Raw genomic sequence first — 27,538 nt, 5'->3', positions numbered from 1 at the left:
CACGTAACCCGACCTTTGACCGTAAACTTCGCCAGGGATTCCCTTTTGTTTTTGTTTTGTACAACTTCAAGAGGGGGATTCCCCTGCTATATGCTACAAAATTCTATCTCATGAGATCAATTTTTGAAGATCTACAGATCCCGGCTTGAGATGAACAATGACTTTGACCATGCATGGGAACTCTTGCATGTTTTTCTCAAAAAGAGACACAAGATATATTGCTGAAAAATAATGATGTGAAACTATTATAAATTTCAACAAAATGATGTGAAATGGCTATGAAATGAAATGATTAGTTTCCCGTCACATTTTTTCAGTGAAATATGAGGTCATGATTTCATTATTCATTATTTTGGAAAATTTCATTATTTTCAAAACTTTCAATTGCATGGCTATTACCTATTATTGTTTTTTTTTAATCTTTTCAATATTACCTATATTGTTGATGAAAGACCATCTAAAAACAGGTATTATTATATTAAACAGACATTTTGCAACACTGAGATTGAGAAAAGATTTGAATTTGTTTTTACTAGCGGTCACCCATCTTTCGCAGTTCGTAATAAATGCAATTTTACAAATGCATCGTTACCCTCCGAGGTATTGCGAACAATTTTACCCACAACTCCCTAATTTATAAGCTCTCTTTTATATACCGATTAATCAGTCATTTCATTTAATCATTTTAATCAACTTCTTTGTTTCCCCCAGACCCCGTGTTGTCCCATATCGTCCACTTCTTTCACTGCCCCGTCCCCCGCTCATATACCCTCTTCTCCGCTCTGCCTCTTATCTGTCCCTGGTCACCCATCGCAGATTGTTAAATAATATCGCCAACCCATGGCACCCATGCACTCTCCTCACTCATTTTGATTTGATAACAATTCTGATCCCCCAGGATAAAATGCTTACCCCCTCCCCCGGCCTGCTAAAAATTGATTCCCCTTTCACCCTGCTCAAAAATATCCCCCACGATGCCAAATTTTTGAGATCCCAATTTGCAAACGTTAAAATGGTCTAATGCGAGGGCAGTGAGCAGAAAAATTTGCATACTTGGTTCCCTACTGTTTTTCAACAGTTTATTTTATTTTATAAAGATGCACTATGAATTTAATTCAGCTTGCCAAAAATTGCTTTTGCCAAAATTTTCTTGCAATTGTATCCTCTCCAGGGATCATAATTAGTGCATAGCCCCTTACAGTATTGGTTAAATAATGGAACTAGGAGCAAATTGTTCTTGAACATTTCCTTCTGATTCACTGGGATTTTACAAGAACTTGGAGCAATTTCTGAAGAAACAGGAGCATTATTTTCAAATAGAAAATCCTTTTCTGCATATACTGTCAGCATACCAGCACTACTACATCAAGTGCAAAATTGGAATCAGGAGCAATTTCTTTTAGAAAATTGCTCCTGGTTCATGTGAATTTTTGCAAGGACCCAGAGTAATTGATGGCTTTATGAGGGCAAATTTGCTCCCTGCGCCCGCTTATTTCAAGGCTTGGGATGTGTGAAAAAAGAAGTTGTGGGTTTTGGTCTAGACCATGGATTTTCTTGGTCTAGACCACATACTTTCCAATCATGTGTCCCTTACAGACCAACTTAAAGTTTGTTTGCATATAATAGGTGAAAGAAATAAGACTCATAACTTATCCTTGTATTGATTAGAGGTTAATGACTGCACATCAGTTGTTTTGAGGGTATTGTGAAATATCTAAACATTGTGCTTTGGAACCGAGGATATTCCGAGATAATAAAAGTTATTATCTGTGATTGGATCGCACTTGCTGCGTATATTAATGAGGTTATGAATATAGAATGGTGTGGACGCAGTGGGATGCAGCACTTACGCTAGTTGCGAGTTGCATGAATGGCGCATACTATGTGAATTTACGCGAGCGCGAGTTGGGACTTTATTGATGCACGCAGTAACAAAAACCTTTATTTTCACCTATTATAAGCCGAACAAACTTTAGGCCCCATTTTTTCCACTGTTTGTCTTGATCCCAGATCTAGGTCAAAGGTCATATATAAAACAAATAAACAAATGAAGACACACCATGGTCTTGGAACAACTCCTGTCAAGTCAAGTATAGCAGCCTCAGGCCCCATGCTTGGCAGGTGAATGATAGCCTGGAGGACACTTCATAATTATCTGGGGAGTCTTGGTTGACCGTAAGTCAAAGGTCATAACAAAACAATATGAACATGTTTGAACACCTCTACCATGCCAAATATAACAGCCTCAACCCAGGGTCTATACACTGATCACCTTGTAATATGCAGGACTCATAACATCATGAATTGATATAGAATGGTGTCTACACAGCTGGGCGCCTATGCAAACTGCGCTTTGTGTATTGTGTGACTGATGCGCACTTTTGTGAATTTACTCGGGCGTAAGTTGGGACTTTTTGACTCACGCAGTGACATAAACAAAATAATTCTCGCCTATTCCCAGCTGATCAAAGTATAGCTTGACCAGTAATGCTGGTCTTGTTCAAGTCTTGGACAGAAAATCAATGCAAAATATGGTGGTGCATGCATTTCTAAAATTCTTAGTTCACAATTTGAAATAAAGCAACAAATCTGAACAATATTATTGTTAAGAGGAGCACTTTTGTTTTTCATTTATTTTATACACAGATTTGTTTCATTGAGTAACACAGTACATACAGCTAAACCAGAAAAATATAGAAAAGGAATGTATTAATACAAATAATGATGTCAGATGATGCGCTGAGGTATGTCTGATGCCTGAAACACTGCAAATTAAGTTATACTGATGATACATCAAGTACTTAAATGAACTTAATACTTTGATTTGTGTGCAAACGTATTATACCCAAATATTAGCGACTCAAAATTGCATCATACATAACACCAAATAGTAAATCATTTACAACTCTTAATTGCCACAGGCAAGTGAAGTGTCAACCCTTTTGAGAATACAAGAATGTCATTAGTACCTTAGGCTTCCATTGCCACATCAGTGGTAGCACCCCCCATTTTTCCAGGAGGGGGGGGGGGCATTGGTGGGAAAGTGATTTTGGGGGAGTTTCAACATGTGTCTAAAAATGAACATTTTAGCACAAAATCAGGCATGAGACTGCTCTTTCCTTTAAAGAAAATGAAAATGTGTGTGAAATTGGGCAAAAAGTACAAAAAAACAGGTTGAAATTAAAAAGTTGCAAAAAATGTGACTATAAAAAAACGGAATTCAGTTTTAAACCTGAAAATTCTCGCGTCTGACAAAATAGTGGAATATTTAACCATGGGGGGGGGGGTCAGAACTTGGTCCAATCCCATGGGAAGGGGGGTACAGATGCTCCATGGTGCCACCTCAGTAATATACATGTTTCTTGCATTCTTCTACAATCTGGCCAAACTGTTTCAAAAGTTGTAAAGAAACTATAGTCCTTTCATTTGGAAATTGCAAGATATTTGACACAGTCTTTTAGTATGTTACAATGCACGATCCCTAGTGCCTCATACCTAGAACATCAAAATCAATATAACACTATATCACATGAAATATATCCTAACTTCCGGTCACTACTCCATTGTCTGCATATAATTAACATAATCATACCAAAAAATAGTAATACTATATCCTAATTTCAGGTCACTACTCCATGTCTGCATATAAACGACAAAAACCTCCATCCATTGTGGCTAAAAATAGCTTTTGATAACCACACCGTTGCATCAAAACAACAAACTTATCATATTTGGGTGTGCGTCACATAGAACCTACGTTAAGTTTCCTATAAAATTACTATTATTCAATGGGCCATTCCATTTATAATCCACAGTCCACACACACACCCTTGTGGAAGATAATATTGCTGTCTCAATCCCAGATGCGCTGTATGTTCGAACCAGCTGGTAATGCTGGCAAGTAAGTTATTCAATAAATTCCAGTAAAAAATGTTCAAAACATCCAGCATCAGTAGACTCAACATAGAAAATGTATTCAATTCCAAACACCTTCTACACCTTTTCCACTTTATCAGGATGAAAATGTGGAATTATTCAAACAGACTGTTAAATTTGGTTGGAACCGAGTCTTCCTCAGTGGTGGTATGGATTACAAATTAAATTAGCCCAGTTTTACATAATTTGTAAAATTATTTTAATGGGAACTGAAGGAAGTGTGAAACCTTGATGATCTTCATTGTTTTGTATAAAACTCAGAGCATTGCCACAGTGTTTGGTAAAGCATTTCAATTTTTGCTGCCAAAATGATTTACTTCACCTATTGAATAACAATTATTATGATTTTAAAATATACTTCCTTCTACCCACAATAGATCCCTCTCTACCTTAGACGTCGTCTACACAAGGCATTATATTATAGTCTTAATATATATTCACATGGGATTCATGGGAGAGGAAATGTTGCTACATACAAACACAGCAGGTGGGCAAAATAAAGTGGGGACTTCTACTTGCTACATACAAACACTGCAGGTGGGTAAAATAAAGACAATGCTGTACATGTGTTGCTACCAAGTAAAATAAGTCTGTGTCTCAATTCTGTCCCATAACACACAGACGCACACAAAATCCAACAACAACTCATGTTGACTTATATAGTTATTATTATTATTGTTTAACCTTGGGAGGGTACGGTCACCAAGCACCACCTACGCTCCGATAAATTGCGAATTATTCATTCTCTTGATAATTTGGCTAAGTTGGCTTTCACCAAAGAGATTATACGGGAGAGTACAAACCCCATGCGTAACGCTATGGGAAATCTGCCATTTTGGATTTTCATTCTTGGGAACCAAAATAGTACACTTCCAAAATTTGTATGGTATAGGAGTAAATGATTGACATTGCAAAGGTTTGCCTATGTATAGCTGGACATTGGGCTATATGTACTCCATTTGAAATCTATACCCCCTATGGAAGACATGACTTTAATATTCCACACAGGGTATGTGAATTTCAAATGGGTTACCTGAATGGGTGACTCCAATTTGAAATTGCAATCTACACCCACTGTGTGGGAGATTAAAGTCTTCCATAGGAGGTGTATGGATTTCACTTGGAACATTTTCATGCCCAGTGCTAAAGAACTCACAAATATTGATGTACTATTTCAGGCATACTTGAAAATTCACCTTTCAGGACAAAGCCATTCATTTTGCATGCTAGATATTTTCGAGATGCAGCTAACTCACTTGAACTTGGAAGGTTGATAATTATTTTCATCTACCTCAACAGTACATCATTTGTTTAATTTGTAACAAAACATCGACCACACAAATACAAAGCAAGTTCCTAAACAAGAAATTGTGGATAAATTCAAATTAACCTGTTATACTAATGTCTGATCAACTGGGTAACATACAAAGCAGCACCACATTTGTACTATTTCAATGCAAAGCTTTCAAATTATTTGAAAGCTGTGATTAGGCCAACTTAAGTTTTTCTCAAAGCCCTTCCCAAAATTGAGAACCTACTGCAGCATGTGGTTTTTATTAAGGCTTCATTTTTAATTTTTATCAAACTGGCACAAGCTGCTTAGTAAGAATACACCAGGAATACGCACACATAATTCCACTGTGTTCAAGATGACAAATTTATTGAGATTTACAACTTATTCTCTTTGTACATTTGATGATGTCAGATGTGAGATTTGTGTGTGGTGGATATTTGAAAAAAAAGCCAGAGTAAAAAAATGAAATTTACTCAATCCAGCAGGAATAATGCACTTTGAGACAAACTATTAATTTAAGATGGCCTTTCAATTCAAGATGTAAGTAGAAACACAGCTAGCTACGTATCAAGTGAAAACCTAGAATTAAAAAAAAACTGGCTCATATTCTCAAGAAGTATTTTGTTTGGATTGAAGCTAAACATCATCATGTACAATTTTTGCATTAATTTTTGAATACATGTAGGAATAATAAAGTGTTACTTTGCCTGACTGGTCTCCTTGGAATGAGCTATGCCAGTTGAATTCCATACAACCCCTTTGGAAGACTTCACCTTAATCTCCCACACAGGGGGTGTAGATTTCAAATGGAATCACCAATTCAGGTATCCCCATTTGAAATTCACACTCTCTGTGTGGGAGCTAAAGTCTTGTCTCCCACAGGGGCTGTATGGATTTCAATTAGAATAATCTAAAAGGCAACAAAATCACAGTGACTCAGCCATTCTGTTTGGAAGTACGGCAAAATGATGAGAAAAAAACGTTCTAAGCATTCCTTGAGAATATGGACCTGCATGTTTAAGGCATCTATCGGCTTATCAACAAGAGCATACATGTGGGATAAGCAAAATACATCAGTACCTGTGGCATATAGGATGCTAACTATTATGCAATACATGGTAAGAATAGGGAGTAAGGCTGTTTATAACCAGATTTTTATCTACAGCATGGATGACAAAGACTAATTACTCAATTACGGGTGTCATTTTGGCATTTGAATTGAAATGTTAAAGATTCGCCTTGTTGTTCTACTTTAAATGATGTCGCCTGTGTTATACGAAATGATAATGTACGAGAGCGGCTAAAACAATACCTTTATTCTCTAATGCTTATGGTTCATATACCCAATTTTCATTGTACATGTACCATGGGGAGAGTGGAAGTCTGAATTTAATCTACAGATGTTCCCAATTAAATTCAGACTGTTTTTCGAGTGTCAATCCAATACCCCAATAATTTACCACCACTGGAGATTGAATCTGGGACACCATGCATCAAAGACAAGTACCCTAAGCCAAATATTAACAAAATGACACATGTAACCATGTATTACTTGGATATTTCTACAGATATGGATTGACATGGTATTAATGCATACTGAAACAATTATTATCAATATTGTGAGAACTGGCATGATTTTAATTAAGTTCAGCGACTATATAAATGAATTGGAAGAAAAACAAAAGGAATTTATGAAACATCCGATGCTCATTAAAACCCAAAATGTGCTATTCCAGTTGAAATCCATACACACCTATGGTACACATAAGCTTATTCTCCACACGGATGTGAATTTTAATTGAGGTTACCTAAATTGGCGATTCCATTTGAAATTGACACCTTTCAGTGTGGCAGATTTAGATCATATCTTCCAACAGGGGGTGTATGGATTTCAACTGGACTAGCTCAATGGAGTTCTGTTGATTGAAGTAAGTAACATAAAATGCTGAATGTCAAGATAACATCTCGACATAAAGGTTGTATTACCAGTTATTCACCTTTATGGTAACTCCCAGAAACTGTCGCAAAGAAACCATGACTAAATAGCGCACTATTGTTTTCTCACATCATCGTTCATGCGCAGTTTATCTTTGCTCACACGGAACTGGTCCAGTGTGCAGAGTAACAAGCGTGCATCAACGATAATGTAACGATAATTTTGGGAATTACCAAAATGATCAACTGGATGCACATCAACAATTTACATATGGCAGCCATTCACAACACAATTTTAAAACACTTGTGCTGATTATAACATCAAATTGTAATTTTGTTTTAATTGATAGCTGCTTCATTGTTTTTACATGGCATCTGTATATAGCTTCTTCCTTGTTAGTCATATTCAATGGTTCATACACACAAAACGTATGTATAGAAACTAATTACAACTAATTGATATTTCACATCTGCTTTTTAAAGTGTCCCATACACGTATATATATTTCTTATACATCTGACAAAAATACAAAATCTGTGGTTACAATTCACCAAGTGCTCATTTGTCCATAACCATTTATTTTTCTCTCATTTTTTTAATAATATGCTAGCTTGTTTTTATGTACATAAAAAGTTGTATTTTATTGAGTGAAATGATAGTCGACACAACATAATTTACACCAAAGTTACAATCTGGACATTTTCTTTACTTATAAATTCATACTTTTTTGCCTACTTTATACACCTCAACATCAGTGTCATAGCTAGCCATCTGCCTATCTGTCACTAAGACTGAAGCAATAATTGGATTGGACATTGGATTGACCCAGTATAGGTGTCATCGGTATAATATTGGATCGATAGAAATTGGTACCAAAAATATGTTCCATTTACTAGGATCATTTGTGGTTGATTAAAAAAATTAATTACAATTTTGTATCTGAAATGGACAAACTATAATTTTGTTAACTTTATAATCTTAAAGAAAAGCAATGTTTACAAAACCAATGTCTTTATTCTTTAATAGATTATGAAGTGAACATAAATTATAACTTTGCCAATTTTAGATACAAAATTATAATTTTGTTCAAATTTTTTTTTTAATCAGTCCAAGTTCAGGGTCATTCCAAATCAGCCGAAAAAATTAATGAAAAAAAATTGTAAAAGAATAAATGAATAAATATCCGATTGGATTTGATATCAGCCGATATTATGAGATCGGTGGACAAAGTAATTTCGGTTTAGCTCTATCTTACACAATCAGTATGCTTAACAAGCAGTATGCTTAACAAGCAGTATACTTATGGGATGTGCAACATTAATGCATTTGACAAAGGCAGAATTATGTTATAGCTGTTGAGAAGTTTTACTGAACTCGGTGTACATCTTTTCCTGAATGAAGGCCATAGCATCGCATATTTGAACTCACAGAACCCAAGTTAATATTTGCAAGATCAAATTTTGATAGGCAAATGAATCAAATGACGGGTAAACCACAATTTCTAGCTAAAACACTGCTCACCATATAGGTATAATTCAGTCTGTATAACAAAAGGATATTAGATTTGTCAAAAAAAAAAAAGATATTGTCCTCCTGTTTTGTTTTGTTTTAATTTTGTAAGAAAGATCATTCTCTTTATAAACTGGTAGTGGTATGGGGTTCATCAGAAAGAACTGAAATCAAGGAAAATGTTTAGACCGCGTTTTAATGACGCCAGACAAAAGTCATAGGATTTGTTACATCAATCTGTACAAAGGACTATTAAATCAGTTGAAATCCATACCCCCCTATGGGAGACCTTAATCTCCCACACAGGGAGTATGAATATGAACGGGCTACTAACCAAATAGGTGACTCCATTAGAAATCTACACTCCCTATGTGAGAGATAAAGTCATGTCTTCCATACAGGGTGTATGGATTTCAACTGGAATAGCCCAATTTTGTGGGAACATAATAGAGTTCCAGTATTCAGCATATATAAAATAATATTTAAAACTAGTGGATAATATTTATTTTGGTTATATCTTCAGTGACTTGATAACAAAGTAGCCTAATTTATTTAAAGACAGGAATGACTCTTTAAGGATTTTTAGTCCTTCATATATCCCAACCTTTCTGATATCTGCAAAGCTATTCCAGTTGAAATTCGTACACCCTACAGAAGACACAGCCTGCAATCTTCTACACAGGGTGTGTGAATTTCAAATGGGGTTACCTAAATAGGTGACTCTGTTTGAAATCTACACCCCCTGTGTGGGAGATTAAGGTCATGTCTTCTACAGGGGGTGCCTGGATTTCAAATGGAATAGCCATTATCCCTACACAAACATATGGGTCAATATAATAGCAATTTATTCTTTGTCAATATTGTTACTATTAAATTGTTACTGATGTGGTCCATTATACAAAGTGCCCAGTTTTGTCAGAGTTAACCTTGTAAAAGTTCATTTTTCTCGATGAAAATTTGAGTATTCCTCATCAAAATTCTCCAACCAAAGATATGCAAGAATTAATATTCAAGCAAACTGGTCTAAGAAGCAAATGGACAAGAATTTGATGATTCTCATCTAACATTATTGAGGGAATCATATTGGTCTCCTCAAAAGTGTGATAAAATTGAACTTTGCATTAGTTTGATAAGTATCTCAGGCTCAGCAGGATTTAATTTGTCTACACTTCACTCATGATTTGTATCATTAATTTTTACTACATAATAACCAAACTCACATCGCATCTGAAGTTCCTGACATAGTCCTTGAACTTTACAATGACACATTTGTAATGCCTGGTATAGAGGCCTTGCATGTGACGTATCATCCCGTAAATATGGTGGACTACTCAAATGCATTCAACAAAAGCATGATTGCAATCTACCGTAACAGTTCGTCTCACACACATAACACTACGATCAAATAGGTTGTTGACAACATTTGATTGAATGGACTGCACTCCGCCATAACTACGGTGAAGGACACCGGCTCAAATCCTTTGTTTGGAGCCAATCGATAATTTCATGCAGGGCCTCTATTGTTCATTGTAACAAAATTATGTAGTCTCTCAATACATAGTGATTGTCTGCATCATCAAGCTGACAATACTTCAGTTGCTTCCTAATGATCCAGATCAATCTTGCCAAAATGAATGAGAAAGATTTCAACTTCTTCAATCTAGCAACTAAAGTATTTGACTTATCTCCAACCCCATTGTATTGCATTTGGAGATGTATGACAAGTTTACCATCCACAATTAATTCACAAACACTTGTTTTGCATATTGAGTACTCAAATTACCAAAGTTACAATGAATTCAGACACTATAATAAAAGTTGGAAATAAAAAAACTAATTTGCATTTAACGATCCTGTCAATCAAACTCGCCACAGCCTGTGACTTGTAAGTAGTGGGTATAAAGGAGGGTAAAACCTGGTGCCATCATCAGAGAAAAGGAATCACAGAAAATGGCTGACAATGGCATACTTTTACAAGATAACTTTTCTAGGCATAGTTTGATATTGAGTGAAGGAAATTTCCTATTACTAAGACACAACATTTGAGACAGTTTGAAGGTTAAAACTAACCATAGAGTATGCTGTTTTTCCTCTGTGTTCAGAAATTTTAATCATCCCTACAAATCACAAACATACATCTCAGTTTGATTTACAGGTGATGTTTGACACAAACTAGTTTCTTATCTCACAATTTTTATTATAAATCGGGTTTTACCACTTGTGCTACATTTCTCAGTTTTCACAGCTCCACAAGCTGAGTGTCACGGTGCTTGTGAAATTCCAATAAACATTGCATGTGGATTAATTTTACAGACACATGTAGCTCTATATAATTTAAAGCGGCCCTTGGACTGACTGAACACAATGTTTTGCAAACATATGGTGTTGTTGTAAAACACCTGACAAATACAATTTGAGCATGGATACAGCTTGTCACTGGTTTTAATATGCATGTGCAAGAGACTAGATATGCGTAGTAAAATTTCGCATAACACACTTGAATATGTTACAACACTACAACCACATGGTGTAGGGCACGCATAATATCGTTATTACAATTTTTGTTAGCTATGGCCAACCATAGCATGCCAAATTGTTACAATACCAATTAATAATACATACAACGTTTATGTAGTATTTGTGTCCATTAATGAAGTTTTTTCCCTTTAAAATATAAAATTTAAAAGCTCTGTAGTCGACTATTATTTCCTATTACAACATGATGACGGCAAGGTCTGGTCTTCATGCTATCGCTTTAGCCTCTGGTAGGAAGCCCTCCCAGTAGCCAATTAACTGTAAGGAAACAATGAAAGACAAGAAGGTGTTAAAGACTATCAAATAATAGCAGTGTAACAAGGAAGTGATAATGCTGGTTTCATTCATATTTTCCTGAGGCTTGCCACTTTGATGATGATTTTGCTTCACTGTGCCGTGTCGCCAGAAAGCGCAAGTGGTAACCAGTGGCAAACAATATATCGATCACTCCACCATTTTGCCCAAAGTGGCAGATCGGTAGAAGTTGAATTCAAGTCAGCTTGGGAGCAGTGCCACTCTGACGTATGAGAACAGGATATGATTTTTGGCCACTGAAGCTAAGCAGTGTACCATGGGTGACTACCGCTTACAGAGACTTGCACACATGGCTCATTGGCATACAGTAGGAAACCAGTAAGGTGTGGAGGCTGATGCAGGTGTGATGTACAGTTATCACATGCTGCCCATGTAAGCATGAGAGTTCATAGTAGGATATGAGGAGAGTAACCATGTCCACAATCACATGCCCATTAAATATTCAGTGCACAACAGGTGAGCCTCATAATATCCTGGATTGATATAGAATGATGTCCACACAGTTGGGCACAGCACCTACACATGATGTGCTTCAAGTATGTGTTACTGACCAGGCATGAGAATGGCTTTTTTAACAAAAGTCTGAAAAACATGTGAATTCAGGTTTAGAAGGCCCAAACCGGCTAAAAAAAATACAAAGGCGTAAATTTGGACAAAAAAATAGCCTGAAATATATATCTAGTACTGATCACACGGGGTGTCTACATTGTCATTAATTGATATATGAATCTGTAGAACAGATTGAAAACAAGGTATTTTCGTAAAAATTTTATATTTTAAGAGTGCATCAAATTAATTTATTTTAAGAGTTTTCTTAGGGCATCAAATTGCCCAAAATTAAAGTTTCTGATGATACAATTCTTTCATGGACACCCTGCCAATGATCCACACAAACACATCAATACAATATTAGTTTTGTGATGATAAAAGTGTTTTCATACCTGTTGTTGGTGATGCATCAGAGCCTCCAGGTATTTGATAATTACTGATCGGAAGTCTCGTACTCGATTTTCCTGTGGATTAAAGAAAAAGCAATAGATATCAATTTTCTTGCTTGTGATGAATGTACATCCCTACTTACAATCACCTCTGAACCGGGGCGCTGTTTAAGACTACATGCAAATGCAAGTTAACTTACAGACTTTCATCAGTTAATCAGGGGCAAATTATTACACAATTTTTTATGACATTAACTTCCAACCTGGTACTGTTTTTTTTATATCCCTGATAGGGATGCACTCTTGAATGTTTTTTGATTTATTTGCAACCCATTGCACATATTTAGAATCTGGGAAGAGTCCCTAATTCTCAGGAGATCCCTGATCGGAATGTAAAGTATATCATACAAATGTCCAAGTTGGAAGGTGATTACAAACATACATGTGTCACTCCCTCCTCACACACATATACATCACATCTGCATTGTTCAGAGGTACTGGTGTTTGACATGCCATATCATGTATCACGAAAATACACAGAATAACATACCCTATCACTCGCCATATCCCAAAACTAATTTAAGATAGGCATATAGCAGGGGTTCTAAAATATCTTTGCGATGATGATGATGATGATGATGATGATGTGATGTTTGCTGCACAGCTCGAGGGCCAATCACCATTGGTCTGCAGGTCACCTATTGAGAGCCCCTGACATAGAGTAACTGAATGAGTTTGAACACTTTCTTCTTTGTGAAATTAGCTTACCTCAAATCTATTGACTTCTTTACGCAGTGTCTTTGAGATGGCTTCAAAATCTTCTTGGCCTTTCTCTACTTTACCTTCCCACTGAAAACAATAAAAATGAAAAGTAGAATCATATCTATAACACATCCTTTGCAAGCACTCTATGTTGATGCAATTAAAACTGAGCACAAAGGGTCTCAACTTTACACTGTGGATGATCATACATAGGTGGGTGTCAACATCAAACTCAGCTGGGACATATCTTCAATACGAAAGTCAAAATTTCATATGATGGTCGGCTTTTCATCCCAGCTACATACACTATAATAAGTACATATCATTAGATTTATAAAGTTGACTCCAAGGACTGTTAAATGTCAAAAATGTCAATTTTTAATAATTTGTCATAAAATTTGTATTATATATTGCAAATTTCAAAAAATTAATTTCAATTATTTGATGCAGGCTTCCGGTAGTAATGATTATCACTTTATACCACTTTTTTGTTCACTATCTATCCAAAATATCTTAGGCTTTAAATTTTACTGGGGTAATGATGTCTTTATACTAAAATTTGTTTTGATGAGGGAAAATGGAAGATGAAGCTATCGATCTGGTCACACACCTTTTAGTAGCACAACTTTAGGTAAGTGGTAACATGATTTTCTTCCCGAGCCACTCCAAGCAATCGCAGAGATGCCAACATTAACATCCAGAAAATAGGGAGGATTCAAACAAAAAATAGGGAGGTTTTCAAAATTACATGCAACTTCAAGGGCACAAAATTTGCCAGAGATAGGGAGGTTGCCAAATTTGGGTGTCAAAATGGACAAAAATGTTTACAAAAATAGGGAGCCTCCCTCTAAAATAGGGAGGGTTGGCATCTCTGCAATCGTAAGTAGCCCAATTAAGTTTTAATTATTCCTACCTCTTTGATCTCTTCTTGTGCCATGTACACCTTATCTGGTTTGCCTTGTGTCTTAAATTTGGCCTCATTTTCTCTCTTCTTAACCAGCATGGCCTGGGCATTCGTCCATGTGTGGTAAGCCTTTTCCCGCTCACGGAATGCTTCCTATTTGAAAACAACATGTATTGAAATGAAATGTCAGGTATATACATATGCAACTTCCAACCAAGCGTAAGTAGTCAATTTCATAAATAAAACTAATTATTAAAGTTTCCATCCAAATATGCTATGGTGGTAAAGTTGAGGACATCATATAATTGTGATAATTGCATATTACTGAATAGAATCCAATACATGGATTTATAATGCAGGACTTATCATCCACCAAGTTTATCTCCAGACTGTGCAACTTTGCTCATTTACGACACTGCTGGGAATTGAACCTGGACTGCAGTGGTGACAGGCGAGTGCCCCGACCATTTATACCAGCCAGTCTTCCAAAGACATGTTCAAGTATTGTTTCTATAAAGTATGTTCCAGGAACTAACACTCTATAGAGAGACAAAATATTTTAAAATTTTCATGGGATCGGGCCATCAAGACGATACCAAGCCATCTATCACATGACCAGTTCAGCAGGTCAGTTGCCTTATAAAGTCTGGTGGTTCCAGAGGCAACATAGCAAAGTTGCAAAAAGTAAGTTCCAGTATTAGATTTAATTCCAAAGCTCTACAAAATATTGTTGTTTGACCTAATCAGGGTTAGGGATAAGGTTCAAGTTAGGGATAGGGTTAAGGTTAGGCTAGGGTTAGGATCACAGGGTTATGTTTAGAGCAAGGTTTAGGGTTAAGTTTAGGGCTTAGATTAGGGTTAGGGCGAAGATCAGGATAAGGGTAAAGATTATGGTTTATAACTAAGTTATTGGGTTTTTGCACTAATAGTCAGACTATCCACCTGTAGCCAATAAATAATCACATTAAATTTAGTATTTCTATGTTTTTTGATTATCTCACCCTAACAGCAGCAATCAAGCCAATGTAATCTTTGAGTAACTCTGAGAAGACATAGAAATCGGTGTTGGCCTGTTCTACATGTAAGTTTTCAATCTTTTCTTCTGTTTCAGCTAGCTGTGAGATGGCTCTTGATAAGGCTGTGTGTTCCTCTGAGTTGCCTAGCATGGCTGCACTCTTAGCAAATAACTGTGTGGAACCAGCAAGTTCTGAAAAACAAAGCGAGATATATGTTTATGAATGGTGTTATTCATTCAAATAGTATATCATTGATTCTTAACTTCAATCTGATCTACTGGACCATCCATTGTAGCTTGACCATGGGGTAACATCACCAACAAGGCGGTTCTTAAACCATGCGTCTCGACACCTTTCGTGACCGCCTCCTTTTGCGATTACTTCTGGTTACATACGTAACAAAATAGGCATTACAGTCTGAGATAGGTTGTCCAAAGATATGGATAGTGTACACCACGCATAGTATATGTGACATTATCTGGTCCATGGGGGCCAAAGGCGGCAAATTTGAAATTGAGACAAAATTTGAAGACAAAAATATGGAATAAAAGAGTCCAAATCTGAGAGTTTATTTTAGAGGAGTTGCTGCTTACCTTTCCTATGTGTAACCATGTTTTCAACACTGCTATGAAGTTTTCTAAGTTGTTGGTCCAAACTCTCAATATGTTGGTGCTTCTCCTCAAACCACTTTGCAAACAAACACAAAAACAAGCAATTTAAAAACATGTTCATGTATTGAGCATATTATTATCTTAAAAAAAAAAAGAAAAAAGGAAGGTTTTATTTCAAACTCTAATGGTGACCCGCAGGTCAAATTGCTAGAATTGTACATTAAACACACCTAAACAGACACAATGCAATTTGCAGGCAGCAGCTTAATCAGCGCCAATATTGCAACATTGAAACAAACAACTATACTAACATCCAATCCAACCCAACCCCATCCCCAGTAGGCAATGAGGATAAAGTGCCTTGCCCAAGGACACAACACGTTGGCACGAAAGCGGGGCTCGAACTCGCAACCTATGGATTATGAGTCGGGCGCCTTATCCACTCGGCCACACATGCTCCACTATCTTCAATCCAGTCCAGATGGACTTTCCATTGGGCAGAATGGAATTCATTTGGAATACAATTTGAAGAGTTGGATTTGTAGGATTGATTCCGATGACAAAGCTTTTCAAGTGTATCTTTTCTTAGCTTTCATGCCATGGTATGCCATCTTGGTCACAGAAGTTTTGTATCAACTTGTTTCTGTAACTTTCAAAAAAAGAAATTTTAACAGATTTTAATATCCAAAATTATCGTAAATTATCCAAATTATTGTCATAATTTGCTGCTTTATTGTCAGATTTGATACACTTGTCACACCTGTCTTTTGAGAGGGTCAAGAGTGATTGATCCTCTACAGCTCCTCAAGGGTAGATGAGGTATTGTTTGTCAAAGAAGCAAAAAAAAATTGATTTTCATTATCTAAATCAATATATTACTGACTAACTCTTAAAACTTTAAGCGCTCATATTGAAATACCCTACCACGTTTTCACACAGAAAGAAGCCAGGATTCCCCTCGCTAAGCGCGCGCCTCAGGAAAGCTCGGTCATAAAATGGATTATATGCATCAGTGATACACCCTGCCCAGGATTTTAACAAAAGAAGGCTAGCACAGGAAAGCTGCAGGATGGCGCACACCTTTCTGTGTAAGGGAATTTCAATATGAGCCCTAATAGCAACTGATCCAAATAGCTCTTTGAATGACCTTCTTGAGGAGATCAGAGAAGCATTTTACAGCTCTTTACCACAATTCAAAAGACAGTGCCTCACAAGCTGTTCTCACTCACAAAATTTTCAGTATATTATTTCCCAAATCACATCTTAAGACACACCTTGGGTACATTTACACTACCCAACACGGACATATTACCATCCTGTGTAATCACCTACCTGATCTGATTCATTCATCTTGCCAGTCATTTTGGAGGCAGTGTCGACTACTCTGTTCAAGACACGCATCATACCCGCACCGCTCAGAGCCGATGTATTGGTGGCTTTAGGCAGCTATAATGGTAAATCAAAAATGATGTAACAATTTCGGTCAACATTTGTCACTGTACAAACAAATTGCAAAGGGAAGAAAAAACACTAGATACACAGGGTGTCTCATAATGTTCAGTACCCATGAACAGAGGTGTAAGTGAGGTAACGATCCACTCCCTGAAAAACATGCGAGCCAAAGGCGAGCACCTCGCCAAATTTCCGTAAGTGCAAGGGGCTTGTCCGGGAATAGGCTGCAGGGTATCACCCCCTCAAAAAATTGGCTCTTTTTATGACGAATTATCATCATCCAATCCCGGGAATGTTTTTTTTTACATTTCCGATTTTTTTTTTTTTTTTTTTTTGCCACATTTCCGGAATTCCGTGAATTTCCGTAAGACTTACACCTCAGCATGAACCTATCTGTGTGACAGCTTTACAGATATTGTGAAATGCACTTGCCCATCAACTTTTGCCCATCATCTTTGCCGCAAGAACATAAAATTGCACACAAAATTGAAATTCAATGTTGTACTGAATACTGATACTGGCATGTCTTTGAAAAGGTTGTGCTTTGCACAGATACTAATCTTTTTGGGACAGCCTGTATTATTTCTTTGGATTTTTTTTAAACACATCTTGAGTTCTGAGAACCAAGAGATTCACATAATTTATTGTTAAAAAAAATTCCAGAGGTGTTACAAATCACATTACTCCAAATGTTAGTGTGATGCAGGTGTTATTCAAAGATACTGTAACCACTGGTATAAGCCCCCCCCGATGGGCAATTTCACTTCAAAAATGGGGGTGGGCTTATAACCGAGGTGGGGCTAGTAGTTGAATTTAAAAATAAGAAAAATCTTCCCCATTTGTATATTGCCCTATGTATCAGTAATTTCTATCATCTTTGTCAATTTAGTTAAAAATATTAGTTAAAAATTAAAATTAATTGAAAGAAAAGCATTGATATGATTTAAAAACTTAGCCAAAATGACTACCAGAGAGCACTCTTGTTCCCTGAATGGTTTGAAAAATAAGGGGTGGGCTTATAGTCGAAGGTGAGCTTAAACCCAAGTGTTTACGATAATACCCAAGTGTTACCCACTCAAAATTATTGTGTTTGTAATGCTATGGTAAAGCAACCATTTCAACCAACTGTCTCCAAAATGCTACCCTACTCCTGATCAAAATCTCAGATAGCCAGTTGTCACTTACATTTTCTACCTCAAGGAATTCACGGAAGTCACCATCCTTCCTCAAGATTGGGTGGGCTGCTGTACGATTCAGGAATCTCTCTAATGAGGCACGCCTCTTCTCAATGAAATCCATGGAATTGGTATCTTCTTGGCTTTTGGACATCTTGACTTTGGTCATACCTACAGAAAGAGAAAACAAGCATTATAAGAATTAAAGTTTCTGTAGATGAACTATACTTGTGAACTAAATTTAATTCTAAAGACACAGTTGAAGCGTTTTAGGTTATAATTCAAATAAGTACTGTCTTGTCTTGTAGATGGTTTTTAACCTAATTAATACAAAAAGAGAAAATAATATTGCTGTTTTCCAGCAAAATTGTCAAAAATACAAGCAATATTAATGGATCTGGAAATGAATGGACATGTTTGAAAACATGGATTCCCAGATGACAATTAGATGACAATTAGACATCTTCAGTACACTCCACATATTTTGTTAACCCCATGAGAACTACCTGCCGATTGGCCAAAATGAATATTGTGTCCAATTTTGAACCAATCAAGATCATCTGCAAATGCAAGTTTGACCATAAATAGTTTAAAGCCTAGTCATAACTGGCAATTGAAATGAGCATTTCAAGTTATCAACCAATCAGAAATGCTGTTAGATGACCAGCAGTGTCCAGGGGTTAACATCTTTCTGATAGGCTACCATAGTTATGGGAGTATATTAAGAATACAAGCTGGGATGCGCGTGGCACCAGACAGAATCCTGGTGATATGGGTGGCAATTACTGAGGAAGACTGGCATGATTATGGGATTGAAAAATGTGGAGATTGTAAAAATTGCGAGCTGGCAGAATAAAAATGAGGACACCTCACATCCCTGTGTAAGATAATGAACAAATAATCACCACAAACAACAAATCATGTACCTCTGTACCATTACTTTTTCTGATGTATGGTACCAGTAAGTTTTTAAAACTAACTTTCACATGTGAACAACAAATTAAATACTTGCTGCACTCAAATGCACTCCCCCACCTACCCACACCTGCACAATCACCACTCACTAACTAACATAACACCTGTATACATACTCCAGGCCCAGACTCTAATACTACGCTTAGAATTCCACACATAAAACACAACAGCAGGGTCATAGCTGAGCCAAGTTGAGTGCCAGCTAATTTTACTATCCAATTTGAGTGATGGCTCAGGACACAATTATTTTAACAAAATGAGGGATTTGAGAATAGGCTAGGGGTACAACCTTGCACAACAGGTAACAGCTATTTCATAACCAAGTTGGTCTAGAGTGCATTCAATTTGAAAAAGTTTTTCATCCTAGTATCACACTTACCTACTACACTCTTTTCTGGAGCTGGAGGTACAATGCGTCCTTTTGATGCATGTCCTGTTACTAGTTTCTGATGGAGTCCTAAGAAGTCACTGAATCTACGCATTACAGACATGTCTGCTTTCTTAAATGCTGGATCTGAAGTCTGCAAATAAACAGGTGTAATAACAATTTTGTCAATCTTGCATTAGAGTGGACATAATTATAATGTATAGCTGGATATTTTAGCGGCGGTATTATTTTTTCACGATTTGAACTGTTTTGAGCAGTTTGCGATTTCTTTCATTCATGGTTTCAAACATCTACACATTGAATTCTATGGGTTAGAAATATTTGTAGTTCTGTATCATACCTTGCAAATAAACACCTTACAAAAATATCCTCTGTGGTACCTAAAAAGTCTCAGCAAACTTAAACATGAATCACTGATCATGATGGCTCACAATGACAGCGGCTGCACTATGAGCAAAGTAGCCCAATGAGCTATGCCATACACCCCCTATGGAAGACATGACCTTAATCTCCCACACAGGGGTGTATATTTCAAATAGTCACCCATTCAAGAAATTCACACTCCTCGTGTGGGAGATTAATGTCATGTCTTCCATAGGGGGAGTTTGGATTTCAACAGGAATAGCCCAATCAGCCTGCCTATATCTATAATCATCTCTCCCTGGTTTTGTACAGATATTAAAACCAGGACAAGCAGCAGTTACATTCTTTATTCAAGAACATTTCAAGCTAGCTCAATTTTCCATGAAAAAAACCCTTTTTTTTAGGATGTAGCAGCAAAAAAACGATGCAGGCGGAGACAAGAAACTAATATTTTTTACTTGGCCTAAGATTACAAAAACATTGGATAAAACTTACTGTTGTTGATACTTTGTATGCTACATATGCTCCCATGCCATCACCTGAATGGAAGAAGAAAAATAACAGTATCAGCACTATCAGGTTATAAGTCAAATTTCCCATAGCCAGGTATACACCAATCTAAGAACCGTTTACTGTATTTGGCCCTCTATTGAAGGAACCACAGATGTACCAGTGCGGGGGAGTTAATTGTTCAATCAATTCATGATTGTGTATTGAAAATCACTGTTGTGTACAATTTTGTATAGCACACGAACAAGTATGTTGGTGGAACCTCCCGACCTTGGGATACCGCAGTTGTACGTCGGGGACACCGCAGTAATGGCATAGTCGGATCGGTGTTTATATCTGGAATAAGTGTGTTATAAGACTGAGAGCTTCATGGTTAGAGAAGACTTGCATTATCCACTTACTGAATTACCCTGGTTAAAAGAAGGAATAAAATAAACAGACTTACCAATTCTCTGTGGATCTGTGATGGATATTTCCATATCAAAAGTGTCTCTTCTCTCTTCTTCATCATCGTCATCATCTTCTTCAGGTTCTTCCTAAAAGTTTGCAAATAGTAACAGTTGTTAGCTGGTTCTTGCTCCAATTATTTCACTGGCAACATAAAATGAGACATTTAGCCACAAATGTACAAATTCACAACCATTCATGCCCTAATCGTGGAAACAGTGGTGTCTGTTCCTCCATTATTCGATGACTCTACCATACTCTGACCTTATCCTTCTCCAGATTGTTCTCCAATTCTGTACTCAAATATGTCTCCCCTATATTTTCTTTCTTAATTAATGACTTGTCACATATCTATCCTTCAGTCAGTAAATTTAATCCAAATCTTTCCCAAAAGAGTAAAATTACTCTTAAATCTGGTGAATTTTTTGAGAGGTGAGACCCGTTAAAACATCAGTAATTTGCAATTCGCGAAATAAAGCGTCCATGAAATTATTGTGTTTTACAGTATTCTCTGACAGACTGAATAACAAAAGAATAGACACCCCTGAGTGGAAACATAAACAAACATGCAACAAGAAAACAAACCTCTCGTTTGTATACTTACAAACACACCTTAAATCACTAACCCTAACCACTAATTGCCAGCGCAGTTCATCAGAGGCAAATGCCCCTCAGCGTTTGGGGGAAATTGTCCCCATTTGTATCATCAGATCATACACACACCAGGAGACCATGGTAAATTTGAGCCAAAGATATTTCTCCACCGTTACATGATGCAGTCAAAGCAAACTGAGTGATATTGTCACCCAAAATCAATCCGCAAATGACTCATTTAGACTGTATACATCGCCTCACATATTCAAATGAAAGATGAAAACACTTCAAGCAATATTGTAACATTTTCACTAAAATTTCACTGTCAGATACGTCCCTTTTTAATTTTAAGCTTAACAAATGTGGTAAAACAAAGAAAATGGCCATTTAATTCCAGCGCCTACATGGATGTCGGTAATGTGTGTACCAGTCGGTCCGTCGCTCGGTCGAGCGTGACAAAGGTTGATCGCCTTAATGGGTAATGAATATCATAAACACCTATCAAGTCATTTTATTTTAAAAAATTTGTCACAAATACACCACATAAAGCCTTGCTTTGCAGACCATGTTAGTTCATTATTATAGTCCATTACAATCATGTAAAAAAATCAGGATTTAGAAGAAAAAAGGGCATCTTGCTCAGCAAATGTGACAATATTGCTTTAAAGTAAACTTAGCTTGATTTGTCCTGCCTGAATACAACATAAATCCTTCCAATTAAAGTAAAGCAACCATTTCCCTGTGCATGGCAATTTTGCAAAATTGGCAAAAAGACAAATTTGCTTAATTCTTGTGCTCCCAGTCCCAGATGTCTTTTTTCCTCATATACTCTTACACAAATGAAGCAATTTCATGAAAATTTCACACCATAAATTATATGAATTCTTTCTGAATTGTGAACATTTCATGCCTCTGAAATGTATGCTTTACTGTAATCGTGCATATTCAGACTAAACAGTAAAAAGGGAACTTCCATCAAAAATGGAGGGGGGATGGATTCAAACCACTGACTACTTCCACAACACTGTCTAGCAAACAATCTGGCATCGTCTTTACCCTGCCTCTAGGCCACCTCACCTGTCTCCAATGTACCTTTTTCTTGGCAGCTGATACCTCAGTGTCTCCTGAAGCAGACACTGTCGCCGGTTCCGGTTCCTTGACCTCACTCTTGATCTCCTTAGAAGTCTCTTCTTTCAATGGTTCTGGTTCTGGTATCTGTTCTGGTTCTAACTTGGCTGCCGGGGATTCATCATCTAGGGACACTTCTGTTCCTCCACCTGTGAGGAAAATAATGTTGTGACATAAACAATTGGAACACCACCTGCCACTTTCAATGGTTACTGGCTGTACATAAGTATGGTGTTATATGCAGCAAGTGTGACAGAACAATGTACATATCAATTGGATGAAAGACTGACAAGTGGATTGATTGATTTAAAAGTCAGTAAAAATGAAATTTAGATTAACAAACTTCACCCTAATTTCACCCTATAGACAAATTCAATTTCACACATTCATATTTCCTTCACTTCAATGGCATATAGACAGGGTCCATTCCACCTTATGTAAAATAATGCAGGCTTTGCACAGATTTTAAACTGCATTTCATCACCTGTGTGTTACACATAGACAAAAGAATGATGAAAGTTTACAACACAATATAACACAAGTCAATTTTTAAGCAGCTTCTATTTACCAAATTGGGCAATCAGTCACAACACCAGTTTTGGTGCGGACAGATGAGTCCCAGTAATGATGGCCGAATGAATTCTGACCATCACTTGGCTTGTTGAATTCGACTATAATTTGATCTATTTATTGATATTTGCATACAGATTTAGCACTAGCCATTTCCGAAAATTGGGAGACCAGGAATGGTCCACAGACTCTTTATTACATGGGAAGCTGGTTTTGGGGATCCAAGTGGCCAAAATTGGGGTCTTGGACTCTCTCAAAGTGTTTTAAAGATGAGAATAAAGACTAAATAAAGGTTTTGTTTGCAAAAAGGAGAGCGCAGCGACTTATAGTGCGCTTCACACAGGAAACAATGCATAGACGTTGATCCACAAAGCCTCAGCACACTTTACAGGTTGTTGCTGACTACTACTTAACCCATATCATTCTATAATCCATTAAACAACACAGGGACTTGCAGCTAAGAAGCACACACCCTAGACATTCTACAATTCTAACCTTTGTGCATCATAGTGATACTATTTTTGGCTAAAAACCTGATCTTCAGCTTTCTGATACTTCAACCAATGTAATATGTACCTACGTCACTCCCAAACATGAGGTGAACTTAAGTAACATGATGGTATGTATTTTCCCAATGTGAGTAAGAGAGTCATCATTTCAAAGATAGGAGAATAAGAGCAGGAAAAGTTCACCATCCCAGTCAAAGAGATAAAACATTTGTATCTATATTTACCTGAAAATAAATCATCTGACTTTTCTTCCTCTGCATCTAGCTTGGCTGGTTCATCTTCAGGTGTTTGCTGCATAATATGAAAAAAAAGAGAATAATTATGGTGGAGGCTTTTTTCAGTGTCTAAAATGTACTAGGCCTATCCAGACTTTGAATTAATTTTTTAACTTGGGGTGCACTTTTGCACCCCATTTTGAAAGTTGTGGTGCAATTTCATCTGATGTAGAGCAATTTGAAATGTAGTCTCAGATAATCAACACATAAAATACAATGTGGAATCGCAATTTTGTACCACACTTTCAAAGTTGTATCGCATCAGACATTATTTAGAATGCTTATTTAGAATGCTGGGCCTATCATGTGCAGGCTCAGAAATACTTTTTCATACTTCATTTTTTAAGCAACTGAACAATGGTGAATTATTGTCACAGAGGTATGAGTGTGTTGGTGTTGGTGTTGACGGGGAAGTCCTTTTTTGGTCTGTATGCCAGCGCGCTCGCCTTTTAATCCCGGGATCATGGGTTTGAGTCCCGGCAGGACCGGAAATGGCTTGAGAAGGCGCAGGATATTTCCGTGAGGGGTTTGTGACATAAATGGTGGCGGCGGTGGTCCCTGGTGTTTCCATCGGAAAGGGTTAGGCATTCACAAAATGGCTGGCCGAAGTATTCCTTGTATCAAGGACGACCAGTTTGAGGAAGTAAGGCGTGAGGATCCACCTTACGAGGAGGGGGAGCATGTCACAGAGGTATAAGTGCGTTAGTGTTATAGACCTGACGGGGAAGTCCTCTTTTGGTCTATACGCTAGCGTGCTCGCCTTTTAATCCCAAGACCGGAAGTGACTCGAGAAGGCGCAGGATATTTCCATGAGGGGTTTGTGACATTATATTTTTGTTACGAGTCGTACTTGACTCAAGGCCAAAATCACCTTTTTCCCGAACTCACACGAATGCACAACACAAATACACTGTTTGTTTAAGCTAACAAAATCTAAGTCTTTAATTGAAAGCGGAGTATGATTGGTACATATAATAACAATATCGCATATACAATAAAATCACACAATGACAGTTTTACTATATCAGTACTTAACCAGCTGTCTTGTTGTTGGTGATCCTAGAGTTCTTGCAATGTTCTGGACGACTGATGTATTACATTGTATATCCTTATTCACTTGTCCTCATGAAGTCCAGTGTATTCTTGCGTTTATAAATATCCTTGCGTATGAAATCCTCACACGAAAATGATGCTGCTTTCTTCTATTGCTTATCTTCTTGCGCTGCTCTCTCCTCAATATATCTCTTTGCGCTGCTTTCTCCAAAAATGTTGTTTCTTTCACCAATCACTCTTTTTCCAGGGAACAGGTTTCGTTAACACAGCTCCGCTGTTCTTTGACAGATGCGTGGCCTTCACAAACCCAGCAAACTCCAGCAATTTGACAGAAGAACTTTTAATCCTTTGATGAGGAAGAGCACTTTTGTGTGCTCGCTGTCTTCTTCGTTGCTGTATTATAATTAGCTCAATTATTGGCTATATAAACTGGTTAAAATGTACTTCTTTTTTGAAGCACGAAGACCATCACACACATGTGGAATATCTCAATCTCCCCATGGCATTCTGTAAAGTCCCAACAAAACCTCCAGCTTTTTATATCAGTACTCATGCAAAAAATCCCATCATCTATTAATAAACCATTACTTCAATCACATTTTCACAACATTGCTGCAATCTTGGGATTTCCCAATATTAATTATACACATTCACCTTTCACATTACATCACTTCCTGGGGGGTTTTCCTGATGGTGCAATAATGAACTGGGGCTTTCCAAGTTCCAAACATAGATCTGACTTTGTTTACAATAATTTGGGGGATTTCCAACACGACTTTCCACACCATTACCTTGCACGTACAAGGGGGTTTCCCATCTCATGAAATACTTTCAGTTTGTAAACAAAGTTATAATTAAATTAAATCAAATTACTCAGGGCACATCACACCCTCCCCCTTAAAAGAAGAAAGTTCGAATGTAATGAAAACTTTCTTAAATGTTTTCTTCTTTTACATCAACTTCAACATATTATCAACTTTGAGTATTTAACTCATCATACACAGTGACTACTTGTCACACACAACTTCCCTTTTAAAGGAAATTTTTGTTTGTCAAGTTTTATGCAATTCTGGACAGGGCATCAGCCATTACATTGTCTTTTCCCTTAATATGTTTGATGTCCAGATTGTACTCTTGCAAGGTCAAACTCCACCTCACCAGTCTTTGGTTTTTGTTCTTCATCCTGTTGATGAAGGTGAGGGGTTGTGATCTGTGAAAACAAGCACAGGGTATACTGTGGTACCCAAATACACATCAAAATGTAGCAGTGCTAATAGCAATGCTAGACACTCCTTCTCAATTGTGGAGTAATTTCTCTGGTGCTTGTTGAATTTCCTTGAGAAGTAACAAATGGGGTGATCTATTTGATCTTCACCCTCTTGCATCACAACACCTCCACAGCCTATGTCACTGGCATCAACAGTCAACTTGAACTGCTTCTGAAAATCAGGTGCAGTAAGCACTGGTGAACTCATGAGTATCGATTTGACTTTGTGAAAAGCATTTTCACACTGTTCTGACCAAATGAATTTTGCATCTTTCTTCAACAAATCAGTCAAAGGACTTGCTATCTCTGAAAAGTTTGGGCAGAACTTTCTATAATAGCCAACCATTCCTAGAAATCTCATGAGTGCCTTCTTGTTTACAGGTGTGGGGTATTGCTCAATTGCTTCAACTTTGGCTTTGATAGGTTTCACCTGACCTTGACCTACAACATATCCCAAGTATGTGACTGTGGCATGGCAAAACTCACTTTTCGCCAGCCCATTCGGGGCTGGATCTGTTTCAGGTTTGGGGTCAGTTTACTCAAGAGATTATATTTTAGTGGTATTGGAATGATTTTTTTTTTTTTTTACTTTTTGTGGTTAAATTTTTTTTAAATATTTTAATTGATTTGTTAGGAAAAGTAAGTATGTTTTGCCGTTTCAACGAAGCAGCAGTGAGTATTACCAAAGTTATGTTTGAATTAATATGACTTTAAAAGTTTAGGTATAGGCCTAAAATGTAACAATAATAGTTAATATACAGCATCATATGGTCAGCAGAAGAAAAGTATGTCATTTCAGTGTCTTTGACCCGGGGTCCTTGACCACTGAACAGCGTGATATCACAGATGTGGTGATATCATGTTGATAACAGATCTAAGAATCAAAATCTTCATCATATGGACCATATTGATGTCAAAGTAATTATCTATCCTATCCTGTGTCGTTTTATGGATAAAAATGACTCAAAATGCTATTGATGAAATAGTTGCTATCATGAACATCAGTTTTGCCTTTTCAACGGGAAAAATCCGATGCAAAATAAAGTTTTTAGGGCCTAGCTATAATATGGGCATAAT

The 27,538-nt window shown here is 37.0% G+C and overlaps 1 protein-coding gene across 2 annotated transcripts in view; it reads right to left on the bottom strand.

Annotated features, from left to right (window-relative positions):
* Positions 1-2,599: 2,599 nt before the first annotated feature.
* LOC140171311 (sorting nexin-2-like) overlaps positions 2,600-27,538 on the bottom strand; it is a 42,146-nt gene continuing 17,207 nt past the window's right edge. Inside the window, exons 2-14 of one of the 2 annotated variants that reach the window (XM_072194545.1) lie at positions 24,091-24,157; positions 22,737-22,936; positions 21,064-21,154; positions 20,604-20,647; positions 19,737-19,878; positions 18,393-18,553; positions 17,088-17,201; positions 15,738-15,831; positions 15,130-15,335; positions 14,138-14,281; positions 13,231-13,311; positions 12,466-12,537; positions 2,600-11,467 (exon numbers count right to left, since the gene is read on the bottom strand). In XM_072194545.1, coding sequence (XP_072050646.1) covers positions 11,417-11,467; positions 12,466-12,537; positions 13,231-13,311; positions 14,138-14,281; positions 15,130-15,335; positions 15,738-15,831; positions 17,088-17,201; positions 18,393-18,553; positions 19,737-19,878; positions 20,604-20,647; positions 21,064-21,154; positions 22,737-22,936; positions 24,091-24,157 — 1,467 coding nt within the window. In that variant the 3' untranslated portion in view covers positions 2,600-11,416. The remainder of the gene's footprint in view (positions 11,468-12,465; positions 12,538-13,230; positions 13,312-14,137; positions 14,282-15,129; positions 15,336-15,737; positions 15,832-17,087; positions 17,202-18,392; positions 18,554-19,736; positions 19,879-20,603; positions 20,648-21,063; positions 21,155-22,736; positions 22,937-24,090; positions 24,158-27,538) is intronic. The other variant, XM_072194546.1, reaches the window with a different exon arrangement.

This window comes from Amphiura filiformis, chromosome 15 (assembly GCF_039555335.1).
Source record: "Amphiura filiformis chromosome 15, Afil_fr2py, whole genome shotgun sequence".
In the NCBI taxonomy this organism is placed as follows: domain Eukaryota; kingdom Metazoa; phylum Echinodermata; class Ophiuroidea; order Amphilepidida; family Amphiuridae; genus Amphiura; species Amphiura filiformis.
The sequence above is the reverse complement of the archived record's forward strand: the minus strand, read 5'-3'. Positions and strand labels throughout refer to the sequence as shown.